The sequence below is a fragment of the Seriola dumerili genome, unplaced genomic scaffold, assembly GCF_002260705.1.
Source record: "Seriola dumerili isolate Sdu_G_001 unplaced genomic scaffold, Sdu_1.0 BDQW01000025.1, whole genome shotgun sequence".
Taxonomy (NCBI): domain Eukaryota; kingdom Metazoa; phylum Chordata; class Actinopteri; order Carangiformes; family Carangidae; genus Seriola; species Seriola dumerili.
The window spans coordinates 22403189-22420638 of NW_019174280.1; the positions used below are offsets into that span (position 1 = coordinate 22403189).

The window sequence follows — 17450 nt, forward strand, 5'->3', positions numbered from 1 at the left end:
TTATATGTATATATCTCAATTATAGGGCAGAACAAGTACTTTCACTTTTTATACTTTTCGTTAGAACTTTTATACTTGAGCTCGTTAGTCATTGGACAAAAGGCCAAGTCACACTGCACATGGCAGGGAAGGTCTAATGACAGATGTTATCCAGTTGCATTGTGGGATCCTCTGATTTTGAAGCTAAGGTTAGGGACTGAGAGTCAGGAAGTCTTGGGATCTGATTGGTCTTCTTTCATCTGTCTCTCTCTCTCATAGTCTGATCACGTGTTCATCATACAGCCACATGGCTCATTATGTGTCAAAGAATAGAATACAAGAGTCATCATGTCTTATTTAAATTATTTAGACTTTATATTGAATTTCTCTCGCACTTACAGCAGATTCAGTCTCTTTTACTTATTGGCTCATCCTCGGTTCAACTGTATGTTTTGTGCTTTTGTATTTTCTTACAAAGTCAATAAAAATAATATTAATATCAATCTTTGCTCCAAAATGTTCTGGAAAAAAGGCTTCAAATAAAGAAACACAGCATTTGCACAGATAAGTATCTTTATTTAAGCATCAAGCTCGGAGCACAGATATATGTAGCACATCTTGACCATCCAAAGAACAGCAAAAGAAAGAATTAGAACAGCAAGGTTTCTCCTTCAGTACATCCTGATACATCCTGCAACTGCACCCTCTCTCACCCGGGGGAAGCTTCCACTTTCCCTTCCTCTCACGAGATTCATAAAAGGAAAGGAGAGTGAAAGAATAAAAGAAAAAGAAAAAAAAAAAAAAACTACATGATTTAGTCAACTTTGAAAAAGGTCATCCCTTAACTTCATAACAAACTAGTCTGAACACTTGTTTCACAACAAAACAAAAAAGACAAAAAAAAATAGGGGAAAGAAAAAAAAGAAAAAAGAAAAAAGATTGGTCCGCAGCAAAAATACAAAATATTTTTTGTATAAAATTCTATTACTGTTTAACTGCAAAAATGCATTTTGAGTTCATAGTATAAAAATAAAACAAAGTTGCAATGATCCACACCAACAAGGCTAAAATGTACTTAATCCAAGAAGTTAGCATTAAACTGCTTCAGTATTTGAACAGTGCTAGTTCAAATTCTTCAAAAAAAACAAAAAAACAAAAACAAAAAAATCACCACAGTTGTGGCAGATCACCCAAGTCATCTGACAGGAAGTCGAGTCGTTCATGTAAGAGCAGAGATTGGTCCTCAGGAAAAGAATGAAACCACTCCAAAAAGCCGTGAGACAAACTAGAGGGAAACTATTCCAAGTGCCAGTTCTTACATGAACTGTTGCAACCGGCGCGCCAAGTGCTTTAGGTGATCGGTGCACTGTCGGAGGTGTTGATGCAATCAACACAGGTATTTCTAAGAACAGAGCATACTGCACTGCAGGGCTGAAAGCAGGTTAGGACTCCCGCCATGTCGTCTCCAGTTCAAAATTCAAAACTGCATTCTCTGGCAGGAGAAGCACCGTGAACACCACTCAACCGAACGGCAGGCCGAGAAGACAAACCTTGGATGTTTGACATGAAGTAGTAAATAAGAAACCGAACCTGCTTTCAGCACTTGAACAACTTGAAATAAGATTAATTACAAGTTAACCCGACCCCTTGAGGAAAAAGATGAGTCCCCGCCTACCCAAAAACACATCAGGATGCGGCAGTTCCAGCTCTGCTTTCAGCTGGTTAAAAAACGAGAGGAAGGTGAAGCACACAGACCTACTGACGAAAAAGGAGGAAGAGACGGCGCTACACTACACTGTCAAGCAACACGGCACTAGTAGTCACATGCACCATAGTGTCACAGGATTTTCCCCCTCGGTGAACAAAGGGCACTGATCCAAACAAAAAGAAAAAGAAAAAAAAAAAAAAAAAAAAAAAAACTGCTAGGGAGTCACATTTTCGACCAATTCACTGCAAAAAATGTCTGGACACAATAAATTTAATAAAATGGCAGTTTATGCAGCAGTTACATGTGGAATGATCCGGGATCACCCTGGCATGCTCAGACTGGTGGGCCTCTATTGTGCGTTTACAGATTTCTGTATGGGGCGGAAAGAGACAGAGAGAGGATGGATATTATGTGGGAAAAAGAAAAATGCTTTGCTGGGCAACTTAGCAAAAAGGGTCTGATTCATTATTTCCCATTCAGAACGGGGCGCGGGCACAGCCAGGAGGGTCGACTCCCGTTATGTCACGGTTCTGGGGCCAGCTGACAGTCTGACTCTGGCAGGGGGGAGACCTGCTGGGAGCTGGACAATGGCTGGTCAGCAGAGGGCATTGTGAGCGCTCTGTGTGTGTGTGTGTGTGTGTGTGTGTGTGTGTGTGTGTGATGTGAAAGGCGAGGGGGGGAGGAGGGAGGGGGGGAGGGAGGGAGCGCTCTCCTGGAGTCGTACATTCAGCTCAAACCTGGTCCAGGCTTTTCTCTAGAGACGTGTACATTCGAAAGACGGGTGGACAGGCCACTTCACACCAGCTGCGCTACATTCAGTTTGAACATTTTCCATTTAACCAATTCAAGTGAATGTGGAAAATCACGAGTGCTGATTATGACTGGGACCCAGAAGCTTCTTCTAGATACAGCACACTGTAAAACAAAGAAGCCTGGGCGCAACAAAGTGCACATACTGAATGTCTTAAATGATTCATACATGTGCGCACACACACACACACACATTTTCTAGGCTCATGTGTTTGAGTAAACACAAGGACTATATGATTGTCCAGGTGGAGGAACACGAATGAATGAATGAATGAATGAATGAATGAATGGAGTCGGGATTCAATTTGAGCAAAGCCCAGCAAAGCAGAAATCTTAGTGCAATCTCTAGTGCAGTTCACAGCAACCAAAGACCACACTGTCTAATGCTGCAAACCCTTTATCCAATAGTGTGACATTAAACAGTTAGTATGGCGATTTGTTTTCAAAGAAACTCAAATATATTCAACGACGATAAGAACGGCCAAAAGCTTACCACGATTTATACATTCAATACGACTGGAGACAATAGGTTGGCCTCATCTTTGTACCATGAGTAAACAGGTTTTTAAAGTGCACTCAATAATTGGTAGTGATTCATTGATACCAATTGTCACGTTGGAAAGCGACACGTCCGGGTTGAATTTGAAATTTAAGAGAAAAAAAAAAAAAAACGACAAACTGAGTGGAGCTCATAAAGAGGCAGACGGATCTGAGCATGTCAGGGCCCTGGCCTAGTGCGGGCGGAAGCCTTGTCTGTGGGGGATGAGGGGGGAGACCTGCAGGAAGGGACCGTTGTACTGGGCACAGGTGGACAGCCTCAAACGGAGCGTGTTTAATTCCTCTACATGCACTTCAAGATCACAGCAAGAGTGAGCTAGAATATCGAAACAGAGAAAAGAGCTTTCATGCAAGAGATCTAAGTCACAGGTACAATGCAAACAACTCAAACTGGAGGTTAAGCTAGGGCTCGCAACCGCGTCAGCACCGGGAGGTCCTGAACCACGGCAGCAGCAGCAGAAGGAGGAGGGAGGGAGGAGGGAGGAGGATGAGGAGGAGGAGGAAGGGGAGGGGGAGGACGAGAAGCTCTCTACTGGGGGGTAAAGCCGGATACAGGGGGTGAGCCCCGGGCGGCCGCCTTTCTTTTTACGCCTCTTCTTCATCCTCAACCCTCAGCTCTGCTGGTTCTGCTGGCGATTCTTGGCGTAACTTGTGAAGACAAAATTGTAGTCGTTGAACTGAGCCAACTGGCGGTCGAGACGCTTGTAGCCCTCGAGTTTCTGGGCAGAAGAAAAGACACTGCGACATTTGGAGCTCTGCAGGGGCACACAGAAGGAAGGAGGAGGATTTACTCACCGACACTTCTCATTAAAATCACAGGAAGTAGAAAAAAACAAAAACAAAAACAAAACAAGGTTGTGTTTTATTCATACCTGATTGACAAAAAGGGTAGTCACAAATTTTCCTGGCTTGAACACCTCCACCACCTTCCTAACCAGATCATCGTACGACGTCTGGGAGAGGTTGGTTTCGAAGCTGACGTAGGAGAACTCCGGCTCAGGGGTGATGTGGATGGTCCAGTAAGTTCCCTGCAGAGGAGGACGACGACAACAACAACAACAACAAGCAGCAGAGCCACGTTAACGACACGTTCAAGAACCTTCAAGCACGACGTGGAAACGAGAGAACAACGAAGAGACACTCACGTCAGTCTTCATTCCATTCATTGAATATCCACAAGGGTTGAACATTGTGGCATCGATCACAGAACCTGGTATCAGGTCACGAATTCCACTCATCTGTAACGGGACGAGAAGAAGAAGAAGAAACCGTCAGCATCAACTCACCAGCAGCCGCTGACGAATAAACACATGTGTTGATGGTGAGATCTACTCACACGAGTGACATCACTTGCAGAAACACCATCTTTCATATAGAACTGGTCCATAATGGCTGGATCAAGGTCGCTCATCAGAACTTCCAGTGTCTGATCTGCATGCTTGTTTTCCCAGTACTCTGGTAAGTCCAAGGTAAACAGGTACCTGCGGGTGACACACAGTGAATGGTTGTTTATCAAATACAGAGGATACACTGGGTTAATAACACACATACTGTAGAAGAGGCTCCGAGCAAACTTATAATTATCTGTGCTGAGAATCTAAATGTCATGCAGCAACATCCTGCTGAGGCTGAAACGCTGCTACAACAACACAGAAGACTGTCAGCTGGAAACTCGCTGCCTTTTCATATGTTGCTTATTCAAAGAGAAAGATATTTTAAAAAAGGATGAAATTATTAAAATCGGTGTGTGCAACCTCTGACATTAGCAGCACCGTGTGGACTAACACTCAGCCTTCTCACATTTGTCCGTAATCCAATTGTAGACAGAAAGCCGGACTAATTGTTCCATTAGTAGAGACAGGTCGAACACACAGGTCAGACAAAATCACATCAACTTAAAAACTCTGTCATTTACATTTACAGAGCGTCCAGCCAGTGGAACTCACTACCAACACATGTGAAACAAATCAGAAGCTAAATACTCTAAGATTAGCAAGCGCTGTGGTGGAAGATAACAGGGATCCAAATAAAGAATATAAATTGTCAACCAGTACAGGAAACTGCACAATGCTTACCAGCAGTCAGAGTTCAAACGCCCCATACAGTAGGCTGCACCATCTGGAGGAAGCAAAAAGAAAAGAGGATTGTTTCAGTCGAAATTAGAGCTAGAAAAACATCTGAAATATGAAATTGAATCGTCTGATGACTTTCTAAAAGGTCAGGGCGATTTCTTCAGCCTTCACAGACACAACAACAGATGTGCTAGAGAGCAAATAAAAAGAGGCACTGCATCATTTCTCCGTTTAATTTAAGACCTTTTTAATTATATTTAAAATCTCAGAATTATCTACAAGGTGCATGAATTTACTGAGAATGTTGTTAGTACTACATGACCTGGGCCCAATAAGGAGCAGGAAATGAATGGATGTATGGATTAAACAAGTTTTTGCTAAATTGACAAAAACATTTTACCACTTTTACTGCCTTAAATATTCAACAAAAAATACTATTTTTTTAAACTTCTAAAACCTTTTTGAGGAAACCAATCAATGCTTTTTATGGCTTTTGAAGACCTGCAGATATCCTCTGTCTGTGTGGGTTTTTTTAAAGAGGGGGGAAACAACAATGACGTAAAAACAGGTGTGTTACATACTTGGGAAAATCTCGCTGAGAAAGTCCACTTCCTCCTGGAAGTTTCGATGAGGGAACTCTTGATGGGTCGGCTTCATAAAATTCTTGCGGGAGTAGAAGAAGTTCTGAAAAAGAAAACCGGGGTCAGATCGGCGCTTCAGCCGCAGGCGTCATAAGACCAGCACAAATGATGATGTTTTGAATTTCAGTGTTTACATATGTAAATACTGCAGGCGTCCTACCTCGATGGCATCAAAGCCGCAGTACTCCCTGGCGAGTTCCAGCAGAGGCACCAGTGCTTGCAGCAAGAGGGTGGTTCCGCATGTCTTCAAAATGAAACGTCTCTTGGAGACAAACATGCTACTCTCACTGTGGAGGGGAAAAAAACAAACAAAAAAAAACAACAACAAGTGTGTTAAGCTTCGGTAGTGGAATTGTATTTATGTGCCACTGTAATTTATTACACAAGGGAGGATTAAAAGGTGATTCTCCGTCAACCTGTGTCCTGTTCCAACCTTTGAAATATACATGTAAAGATCAGACGGACAGCGTGTGTCACTGAGCGAACAACAGGTTTAATCTAAGCCCGGGGGCAGGGGACGGTATTTGGAGCTTAACAGGCAACATTTGTTCCTGTGTGGGTGAATTTGTGAAACAAACACTGCGCCAACATTTCCAAGATTAGGGAGTAAATTCCCTCTTACGACACACACTCCAAACATTTACGCCCCCGTTGAACTTCTTGTGAGTCAGATGTAATTACCAGGGAATGAATCTATCACTTGGAAATATGGAGAAGAAAAAAAAGGAAGAGGAGCCGAACTGAAATTTGCCTGAAGGTGTAAAATCCCCATTCATCCGACACAAAAGTTGGTTTTAAGAAATGATAAAATAATGTATTTATTCATTCGTAATTCATATTTGTTTTGTTCCTACCAAGTCTGTATTAGACTCCAGGAGAGGGGGAAAATTAATGATAAATAACACTGTTTTGACTTTGATAACAAAAAGTGAAATCACTTCCTGGTTGCGTGACAAAGTTCTCAGTTGTTGATAACTGTTGTCTCATAGCAGACTCCAGGTTTATACTCGGCCCTTTACATATTATTGAAGCAGGGTTTTCTTCTTCTACACTTGTTGCATCCCCTTTGGATATAACACATGTATAATGTATGCGCCTATAGGTGTCTTGGGTCATCACCTGAGACAGTGACTGCAGTATAAATGACAAGCGGCTTACAGGTGACCGCTGTCTAATCCTGTCTGCCTTCTAATCAGTAGGGAAACAGAGGAGACATCATGTAAGTAAAGACCGGTCACTCACCTGAGTATATAAGCTTCCTGCTTGTCAGTCTTTGTCACACTTATGATCAAACAATGCACATTCTCCAAAAGTTTGTCCCACTCAAACCTAAAAAAGAAAACAGAAAACCATTAGTATTTTGGCATTCATTTATTTGTTAATGGTCTGGTTAGCTCGTTGCGACAGGAAAGAGGAAAAAAAAAACAACATTTGCTGGTTAACAGCAAAACAAAGCAGTAGAAAGTGAGCAGATCTGTTTTTGTTTTGACTTGTTTTCTATTAATAAGTTAAGCACACACTCTTCTGCAGTAATGCCCTGCAGAGGAACTCATAACAGAGAGGGAGGGATTCAGTTTCAGGAATATTATGGTGCTTAAAAAAAAAGGTAACACCCAAGAAAAATCACTAAATCTCAAACGGATGTAGAATAGACCCTTATGTTACGATGCAGGACTAAAGGAAGGGTTCAGGCTGACAGGAATCAGGCTCTTGCTGTGTGCAGGAAAAGCTTTGTGTTGTTTGAATATTGGGCCCAGTTCCTGGGCAGACTGAAAATCATAGGCTGGGGCAGACTACACAGCCAGCTCTCTCTCCCCGACAACAAGAAGGCTCCTGCTGCTGCCGCCACCGCCGCCATCTCTGCCCTCCCACCACCACCACCACCACCACCACCACCACCACTCAAAGACAGCTGCAGTGCAAATGCAGCTGCGTCACACTCTCGTTACAACCTTGGAAGTGCCAGCCTGAGCTCATGTGTCCAGTAGTAGGAAGCACAGCACAGCCTGGCCCGGCACAGAGAGAGCACGAGGAGCGCAACGTTCAATAGGGAATTTACCAGCAGCCAGCGTTGCATAGTTTACCTCAAGAGACAGACGGGGGCTGCATGATCAAACAGAGAGAGGACGTCTGTGATCCTTGAACCGGCAATAACAGCAGGTGTCAACAGTAAATCATTCACTTCATGTCTTTTAATGTGCACATAAATACATGCTGAATGTCACAAAAAAAAAAGTTAGTTTGAAACTGTAGAGTACTGCTCGAGCAAACATCATATCTCTAACATGCGTCTGGCTGAGAAAAGACCAAACTATAGATGCTCTTTAAGATTCTGGTGGCTCTGGTTAACCAGGCGGCCTAGGATACATACTGCAAGTAACCAACACTCCTCAGTTCAAGTCTGGCCTGGGACCCATGTTGCATGCCAGCCCTGCTCCATCCCCATAGCAACCTAACAAAAACTCTGCAGGGGGGTTACTACACGTGGCTCAGAGGAGACAAAAATCATTAAGATTAACACAAATACCATCTTAAAAGATGAGAAGCAGCGATGAAAAGGACACGTTTTATCACAAGTACTGGTTGTTGATTAACTGTGAAAAAAAAAATCGTGCCACACGTTTCCCTCACAATCATTGACAGAAAACGCTCTGCAGCCTTTACACACAACTTGTCCAACATTAGAGGGAACCACATCGGCTGACAGTTGGGGATGAAAGACTCAGTAATTCATGTGGAAACAAAGCAGGTTTTTTTTTTTTTTTTTTAAAGAATAGCAAACACTGACTGAACAATAGATCACCATTCTCCTGAGTTGCTGAGCTGAGTGTCAGACGACATCTGCCATGAATACTGACTAGCTTCTGGTTAGTTCATTTTGGCCTTGGCCTGGTAAAGCACACACACATTAAATCACCCAACCTTTGAGTGTTTCTGAGCTACAACATTTCTTAAATAAACCCTCACACTGTCGACGTACGACACCACGATCTGCACTGCTTGTAGGTTGTGGTTCGCCAAATTAAATTTGCCGTCCATAAAGAAAGGCATAATATGATCTTGTCGGCTGCAGGCCCAGAGCCAACAGGCTGACGTTATAGTCGTAAACCATTGTACTTCTTAACCTGGACCATCAAACTGAGGAATCAGAGAAATTAATTGGTATCTTTGGAATTTCTGAAATGTTGTAAAACCTGAAGTTCAACATTCAACACACAGCCCCAGTCACCATGGCTTATATTCTGTGCTGCAATTAAGATGTGTCATTAGCACAGTATCATGGTTTATTATTGAGCAGTTGTCTTAACACACTGCTATTAACAACTACATGCGAGAATGGTTGTTGATAGTGAGTTTAGACAGTTTTATCTTCTGTTTTCTCTTTGCTTTTCATTCTTATAACAGGCCAAGTACAAATAAGCAAAAGCCTGTGCCAGACTGATAAGAGTTATAGATTCCAAGCGTCAGAATGTGTTTATACTTTTAAACCTTGGTAGAATTTAATTCTTACCTTGGTCAAGCATTTCATCTGAACTGAAAAACAAAGGGCCTGCCGCTTTATATAAACAGGGTAAGGCACCACAGATATGACTTATCCAACTAGAATTTTATGATTAACTTTAAAATAAAATAAGAGACAAAAAACAAACAATGGCCTGAGGTGTTGCAACATGCCAGCTTCCCAGGTTCATACCAGAGGGACAGCGTTACTTGAGACCTGGGTCAGGTCCTGTTTCAGTGTGAAACGCACACCAGAGGCTATTTCTGGTCACTCAGCAAGATCCGATTTTCCTCAAAGAAAGCACAGTCTCCAGGAAAAGGCCCAGATCTGGCTGCTAATTACTACAACAGAGATCTGTGGTTAACCGAGGTGACACAGATCCTGGAACTTTGCTTATATTTGACAACAAACTAAAAAAAAAAAAAAAGAAGGGAGTAGTGACAAAAAAAAAAAAACAAATGATAAAACTGATTAACTGACAAATAGTAATAACAACTGCAAAACTTTTTTTTTTTTAAGCTGCCAAGCCATGTGGGAAGGGAAAACCACATGTTGAAGCGTGTAGATGTGTAACAGATTGGCCCTCAGGACTAGTTGTTTGACAGTCTGAGCTGCCGTCCAGTCCTGAGGCAGGCACAGCGGAGGGTAATGTGAGTGAGCTCCACATTTGTGAATCAGATGCCCTTGTGGACTTATTTGGACATTGGCTGACATCCAGCGAGCCTGATTCACCAACAGTGTCACTCTGAGCCTTTAATCTGCCCTACGGCTGTACATTAACGCCAAACCTATTTCACCCATCTTTCTTAAACTGACCTCAGTGATCTGGTTAATGACGGGGAAAGTCACTCACAGCACCGGCCGATTTGGCCTTGAAAACTCGCCACAGGTTATCACTCAGTAATGCACTGCTGCAATAACAGGTGAAAGAACAAAGTGGCAGGCGGTAAACTTGGACTGAAGAGAAAATGTAGATGACAGGTTATTACACCCATGAAAGAGAGTGTGGGATGGTGATAATTTCTAACCAGCTGATGTCATTGTAAATCATTCTTCTGTTGAAACTACTGCCACACCTCCAGTTGCTCAAGTCTCATACTAAAGAATAAATACCAGCCCTCATTAAACTACCTCAACCGACATTTTATTCAGCACCAAACAGTGACACGGCTCAACTACACCAGTTTAATCCATTAATTCAACTTTGTTCTACATGGTACCAGCTCCCTTAAGGCACAGTGACAAATAGATTTTGTGGCGTTGAACAGGGGCAAAGGTCAACAGTCCTTTTTGACCATTCACATCCATTTCTGCGACCATCCCATTACCCTGACATATCCCTTTTCTTTGAATGCCCATCTCTTCACAGCAAATCAGAGTAGGGAGACCCTCTAACCAATCAGAGGAGCTGGGAGGGGAGCGCCTGCATGGATGGAAACGTGACCGGAACAAGGACTATAGGCAAATTTAGTCGCAGAAGCAACCCTAGGGACTGCCATGTGAGTGAGTGAGTGAGTGAGTGAAGTCTAAACATAAAAAAAAGGAGCACCTCTCCACGAGTCATCGCATCCCATCCCAGAATATACTGGTCTCTCACATTAGTCATGTAAATTCACACAGGAGTGTTTGAGATCCACTCTTCCCAGCCACCACAGCCACAAGCACCCCCTCTCTGAAATGCAAAACAAATTCAATCTGATTGACCAGCGATCAGTGTCCTGGATGTGTGTGTGTGTGTGTGTGTATGTGTGTCCGTGTTGCAGCAGCCGAGATAGCACGCGGTGACGGCGGGCGACCACATGCTTGACATCTTCAATGAGGCCCCCTCGTTGTTGAATGACGCAGAAAAAAAAAAAAAAACTCCCCCATTTACAGCTAAACAAAAACACACAACACGGTTTTATCAACCGCCGTCTGACTGTGTGAGTCATATTGAGTAGTATAGTTTATTACACTGGTGTAATTTAAGCTAACGACGTCCCAAAACCAATGCGGGGGTAATAAAACGTGTGCGCACCGATAGGGGTGAAAAAAAAGAAAAAGAAAAAAGGATCAAGCCCGCCTAATGTGGGCATCAAAGTTTACTGATATTACACTAATAAAAAGATAAGATCAATACAAAAGATACAACAGGGCCTGTGAGCAAGAGAACAGCATGAGACAGCTGAATATTTCAGCATTTTCTCCCAGGAACTAGCTAGAGTTAGCTAGCTGTAAATTTGTTTTGCCAACTTGCTATCAAGACGGTTTTAAAGCTTTAAAACCGCCGGGCTATAGCTCACCATAGCAGAGAGAGAGCGAGAGTTCACGTTAATGTACCAAAATGTTAAACTGCCACAAAATTCCTGGGTGAAGAATGAATGACTCAGCTTGGAAGTGGCACTGTTAAAGGGGGAGGTGGCCATTTTCGAGTGACGGCGTTAGCTAGCTTACCAGTAATGTGCTCTGGTGTCAGAATATGATCCCCTTTATAGCTAGCTAGTTAACTAACTAAGGATGAACTGGTGATTATAGAGAATACACTGCCTCTAGAGAACAATATTTTACCACATTTAGCTGGTTAAATGTCACGAATGATCAGAGAGACGGAAGCCATGCCTGTGGCCGACGTTTCAATATGCTGCCGAGGACTGACAGGGCAGCGGAGACATTCAAATGACACAAACCTTGGGATGGTACGGAGGTCCCCGGTTCCTTTGGTCTCATCCTGCCGAGAGAACCACACCTCCAACAGCTTCTCGGTCCCCTCGAAGAAATGTGCAGTGTTATCTTCCATCATGAGACAACAGACACCCAACAAAAATATCAAACGTCGGTTGTAACGTTTACAGCTTAATTAATCCTTCCTCGATCAGTTATAATTTATTGAGGTACAGTCCTTTAAGTAATTCAGGTGTTGATTTTCTTGAGTTACCGTCTTCCCTTTTACAGAGAATACCGTTAGCGAGTGCTAGCTAATATCGCCGGCCATACTGTGTAGACCACTGAATGGAGGTGGCGCGGTGGTTTTATGTGCGCCAGCCAGCTACGTCACTTTTGCGTTCAGCCAATCCGTTTACCAGACTCAATCTTGTGACATCCGATTGGTCCGGGCACCTGTCAATCATTGCAAAACAGGGGTTTTTCTCACATGCCTTTTTACAGCCTACACGTAGCGTACAAAATATTAGAAATACAGTTGCTCAAACTACATTTTAGAAGGATAATGTAATAATATCACAATAGTTTTGTTTTAATCTAAGTCCCTTTTTGAATATATGAGACAATGTTACACATTTGTCACATAAATATTGCAATTTAGAGTCCTAATATGGTTAAGGCAAATTTCTGTCTTCTGTGTCATATGTTTTGCTTATGTACATATGGATTACATGTTCGTAAATATTATTCCTACCACGTACATGACCGTAATGCATTAATTTATTATTTGTGCATCATGCTGACTTAAACAAATACAAACCTTTTCCTGTATTCTATACGTTCAAATAATATTACTACACATATAATGAAAAGTTATATTATAAAATTAACCCGTTAAGGCGGTTGCAGGAGAGGGGAAAAAAGTGGTTGCATTTTATCGATTATATAGTACCACAGTAAGTGCACAAGTCAGGTAACTCCACTTAGCAACCACATGTTAATAATATAATAATAAAACAATAATAATAGATTCTACTCTTGTAAATTTCCATACTGAAAAACAATACTACTACTACTACTACTACTATTAATAATAATAATAATAATAATAATAATAATAATAACAATAATAATAATCATCATCATCATCAAATGAAGGGGTCAAGAGGGCAGTTGAATTGGGTGTCTATTTACACCTTATATGACAATAAAAGACAACAGTATTTTTAGAGAAACCTTTATTTATATTTTTATGTGAGGACCTAATGTATTTGTTATACTTTCTTGATAATGATTGGGGTGTATGCCATGGAATTATAAAATTACCGCCACTGACAGGTTCGGAGATTATTAAAGTATTTCTAAATATGTAAACAGACTATAACGTCCGTACACCATGAAATCCAAACCACGGATGCCTGCCTTTTTGAAGAGCGTTCATGAGTACGCAAAGTGCAACAAACCGCAGAGAGAAACGCGGGTTGTAGTTTCTTACATCTCGGCTTTCGAGCAGGCAAACCGCGGCGCCTGCCGGGAAGAACTACGCTACCCAGCGAGCACTGCGCGCCAATTAGAAACGTCAACGAGCCAGTGAACATTAAGCGGAGCAGACCAAAATCCCAAACAAGGAAATGGTGGGGGAATAAAACGACCAGATTATTTAATTAATGCATGTAATAATTAATATTTTATTTTATTGTAAATTAAGACGTATTTATGGGTTAAAATGGATTACGACTTCAAAACAAAGCTGGCGGCAGAGAGAGAGAGAGTAGAAGATCTGTTCGAATATGAAGGTTGCAAAGTGGGTCGAGGCACCTACGGGCACGTTTATAAGGCTAAGCGCAAAGACGGGTAAGATAACCGTGAACGTTATTGTTTATACTGCCGTTAAACTGAGCACCGGATGCATTTTCACGGCACACGACCGAGTTGTGTGTGAAACGGGGCGTTAGATTTGAACCTCCCCGAAGCGTTAACCCGTGTTTCTGTGTTTTTGTTTTCATGTAACGCACTCACTCACTCACCAACGGCCCCCCCTTCCTCCTCTCCCTCCTCCCCCTACTCCCCCCCCACCCCCCCTACCGTACCTACCCCCCCCCCCCTCCCCCGAAACAACACGCTAAAGCAGCGTTGCTATTTATGTTTTGTGAAGTCTTTACGTTGGCAGAGGCGATAGCTAACTCTTACTGCAAGTAAACGCACCGGAGAACACTGCTAACGTCATTTCACGCGGTACTGACATTTCAGCGCCTTTTCGTGGACAAGCTGCTCCCCCCATTTTTTAACACTGCACTGCCAAACTTTTTATACTTTTTATACAGTCAGTAGTGAACCTTTTTCTAATTTTGCGCTTTCCACCGTCGCTGTAAAGCATATTACAACCAAAAGCAAGAGTGAATACCGAGTATATGACAGCAACAGGAAGATGGACAGATGTTCTCACATTCGTGTTTCGCTACAGCCTAACAGCAGTGTCAATATTTGGTGCACAAACTGGCAAATTCCCTGTTCACAAAAATACTCGAGTGTAATTTTTATTTTGAGTTATATAAGTTTCTTTTCTCTCTTTTATGTTACAAGTTGTATGTCTTTGCTTTTTTTTTACCTGCTGTTCAAGCAAAGTAAGAAATGAGTGTAATGAAAGAAGATTTTGGTGCCTATACTTTATAATGACCTTATAACAGAGATCACGTATGGGCTGCATGTGACTGTTTCACATGAAAAGTGTTACTGTTGTTATGAACTCAAAGTTTTACAATTCTGTTATTGTTTAAGAACAATATAATTAAAAGTTGCATTGGTAGAGGGATCGGTCTGGGCCAGATGTGACACATGACCAGATGTGACTAATTCACATTAAATACTGTTTCTTCATCACCCCATGCTCCCCCCATTTTTAACACTGTGCACTGCCAAACTGTTTTATACTCACAGTCAATAGTTAACCTTTTTCTAATTTGCCCTTTACACTGTTGCTGTAAATCATATTACAATCAAAAGCAAGTGTGAATACAGTGTATATAACAGCAACAGGAAGTTTTAATACTATACCAGCAGTGTCAATATTTGTTGCACAAACTGGCAAATTCCCTGTTTATTTGAGTAGTACGACTGAAATGCTTTTAGGAGGACAGAGCATGAAAACTTTCTTCTCTCTCTTTTATAAGTTGCACGTCTTTGCTTTTTCTTTTTTTTACCTGCTGCTCAAACAAAGTAAGAAATGAGTGTAGTGTAGTGTAACACGGGCTGGATGTGACTGTTTCATATGAAAGATTTTACTGTTGTTATAAACTTTAAAAGTTATAAAATTCTGTTATTGTTCAAGAACAATATATATATGATACTCATGAGTAACTGTTGTGGTAAAATTGTAATTATAGCATTTTTAAAGACAAGCCTATGACAATATTACTATTACAGGGGTCTGGTATCAGCCAGATGTGTCAGATGTGAGTGACTGAAGAGGTTGTGTGTAGTTACAGCCTCATGTTTTACATAGAATATTGTGTAAGGGAACATTAAAGGTAAAAGAACCTGGTAGTGGATCAACACTACAGGCCCTCCCTCCGCTCATCATTGATTCACTGAGTTGCGGCAGCTGAGTCGAGGCTGCAGGCGGTGTCTTATTGTGTTCACCTCTACAACGCTGGATAATAGGGATGCGATGGGAGGTCACAGGGTGAACACAGGCAGGTCACAGGCAGTTATCTCTGCAGCAGTTAACACCTGAGAGCTTGTTTAATGCTGTGAGGTGATAACATCCTCATCAGTGTTGTCGATCTTGTGCAGGGTAATGAAGTCATGCAGGTGTTGGCTCCTACATTCAGCTGTAGAAACGAATAGATGTAGTGGTGATGATTTACTCTGTCATGCTTTGCCTCCAGGATACTGTGGTTAAGTAATTTGTGATGGCCCAGTGCATTGATGGTAACATGGTGTCTTTCTCAGCTGTGACTATGTGAGTAGGAATGCGGCCAACATTGATGTTATTAGTTACACCTGTGCTTTTCCTGCCAGTGCTAGGCAGAATGCTGTGAAACAGGCGTATTCCAGTAAGCGGAGCAGTGAGGCGTTACCAATAGAGTTGGTACTTCAGCTCAAATATCCATCACAAGTTTAGGTCGTTCAATTTTATCAGCTGTGAGATACATTTCTGGAAAGCTTTTCACAATAAAAGAGTTTGAAAAGGAAAGCAGGATTTACTCCAGGAATAAAAACTGAACTTTATGGTCTAGAAATTAGATTTTTCTTTTTTCTTTTTGCCTCCTCTTAATACTGTGATCCGATACTACAGTTTGTACCATGTAATATTGTGGCTGTTTCTGTCCTTCCAAAAATAAACTTAATTTCAATTCAGTTCAATTCGATAAACTTTATTTGTCCCCAGGAGGCAATTTAAAAGAAGACAGGAGACAAAAAAACAAACAAATACACAACAATTTTATTCGACATATCCTCAATCTGAGCGTCTCATGACACAGTTTGAGCCCTTCGTTATCTTTTCTCTGATGAGTACTCATGAGTTTATTTAATGGAAATTTTCTGTTATTAAATAACATACGTGTGGGTGTGTAAGTAGCTGTGGTCTTTGTCTTTGATGTGATCATTGTTTGGTTGGTAGTTTCTGATGTTGGCGTGTTGGTGTGTCGGTGCACGCCCAGACCTGTTGCCAAGATCCTCTCCATTAAACTGCTCCTCTCCTCAGACGGAAACACTGGTGACCTTTGATGTCACTGTCCACATCTACATGTCATTTGTGTGTTTCTCATTAAGACGGATAAACTTTTATTATGTGAATTTGACTAAAATCACACGAGGAAAAGATTAAATGTTATATTCTCTCTGCGCAGCTCAGTCAGCATTAGAGATGTGAGCCGGAGAGCTCCAGTTAATCCATGACCATCTCCAATGCCAATTAGGTTGAAGTGGGTTTGATCCTAGAACCATGAGGACGTGTTTGATCTGTGTTTATATTTTAATTAGCCTTTTTAGCAGTGTTTTAAGCAGAATATGTTTCCTTTTAGCTCTTTATTTTCTCCACCCGGTCTGCGCTCAGGCTGGATTTCATACACTGGAACACTCAAATAATCAATATTTATCTGCTGAACGTGCTCAGCCCTACAGTGTCACGTTTCACTTATTAGCTGATTTTTATGCACAAATGTGATTCACAAGGGCAAATGACAAATGCCAGGAGGGAAGCAACAGACTCTTGCAGTTGTTCATCTGTTCTTCCCCAAAACACATCCTGCTTTCATGGTCTAAACCCAAAAAGTAAAGTTGCTCCCGTTTTCTGTTTTTTGTCTCCACAGGAAAGATGAGAAGGAGTATGCACTGAAACAAATAGAAGGCACTGGAATATCGATGTCCGCCTGCAGGGAAATTGCTGTAAGTTACATGTTTGTGTGTTTCTGTTTAATTCTAACAGCAACAGTTTCATCAGTTTGTGAAATGTGCTATTTTACATTGAGATATCTGTTTCATGAACCGCAATAATCCCATTCATTTCTTTTAATAATATATTTCAAGTTTAGTCG

General features: G+C 41.7%; 2 protein-coding genes across 2 annotated transcripts in view; one reads left to right on the forward strand and one right to left on the reverse strand.

The window, feature by feature from the left end:
• Positions 1 to 3193: 3193 nt before the first annotated feature.
• Positions 3194 to 12230, reverse strand: amd1 (adenosylmethionine decarboxylase 1). Its single transcript, XM_022770152.1, has 9 exons — positions 11937 to 12230; positions 7011 to 7097; positions 5929 to 6055; positions 5709 to 5811; positions 5131 to 5173; positions 4392 to 4536; positions 4201 to 4293; positions 3928 to 4083; positions 3194 to 3810 (listed from the first exon to the last, which is right to left on the reverse strand). The coding sequence occupies exons 1-9, from the start codon at positions 12047 to 12049 to the stop codon at positions 3667 to 3669; spliced, it is 1011 nt and encodes a 336-aa protein (XP_022625873.1). The 5' UTR covers positions 12050 to 12230; the 3' UTR covers positions 3194 to 3666.
• A 1307-nt stretch (positions 12231 to 13537) lies between these two features.
• cdk19 (cyclin dependent kinase 19) overlaps positions 13538 to 17450 on the forward strand; it is a 38429-nt gene continuing 34516 nt past the window's right edge. The window contains exons 1-2 of the mRNA XM_022737921.1: positions 13538 to 13764; positions 17226 to 17301. Of these exons, the coding sequence (XP_022593642.1) occupies positions 13637 to 13764; positions 17226 to 17301 (204 nt within the window). The 5' untranslated portion in view covers positions 13538 to 13636. The remainder of the gene's footprint in view (positions 13765 to 17225; positions 17302 to 17450) is intronic.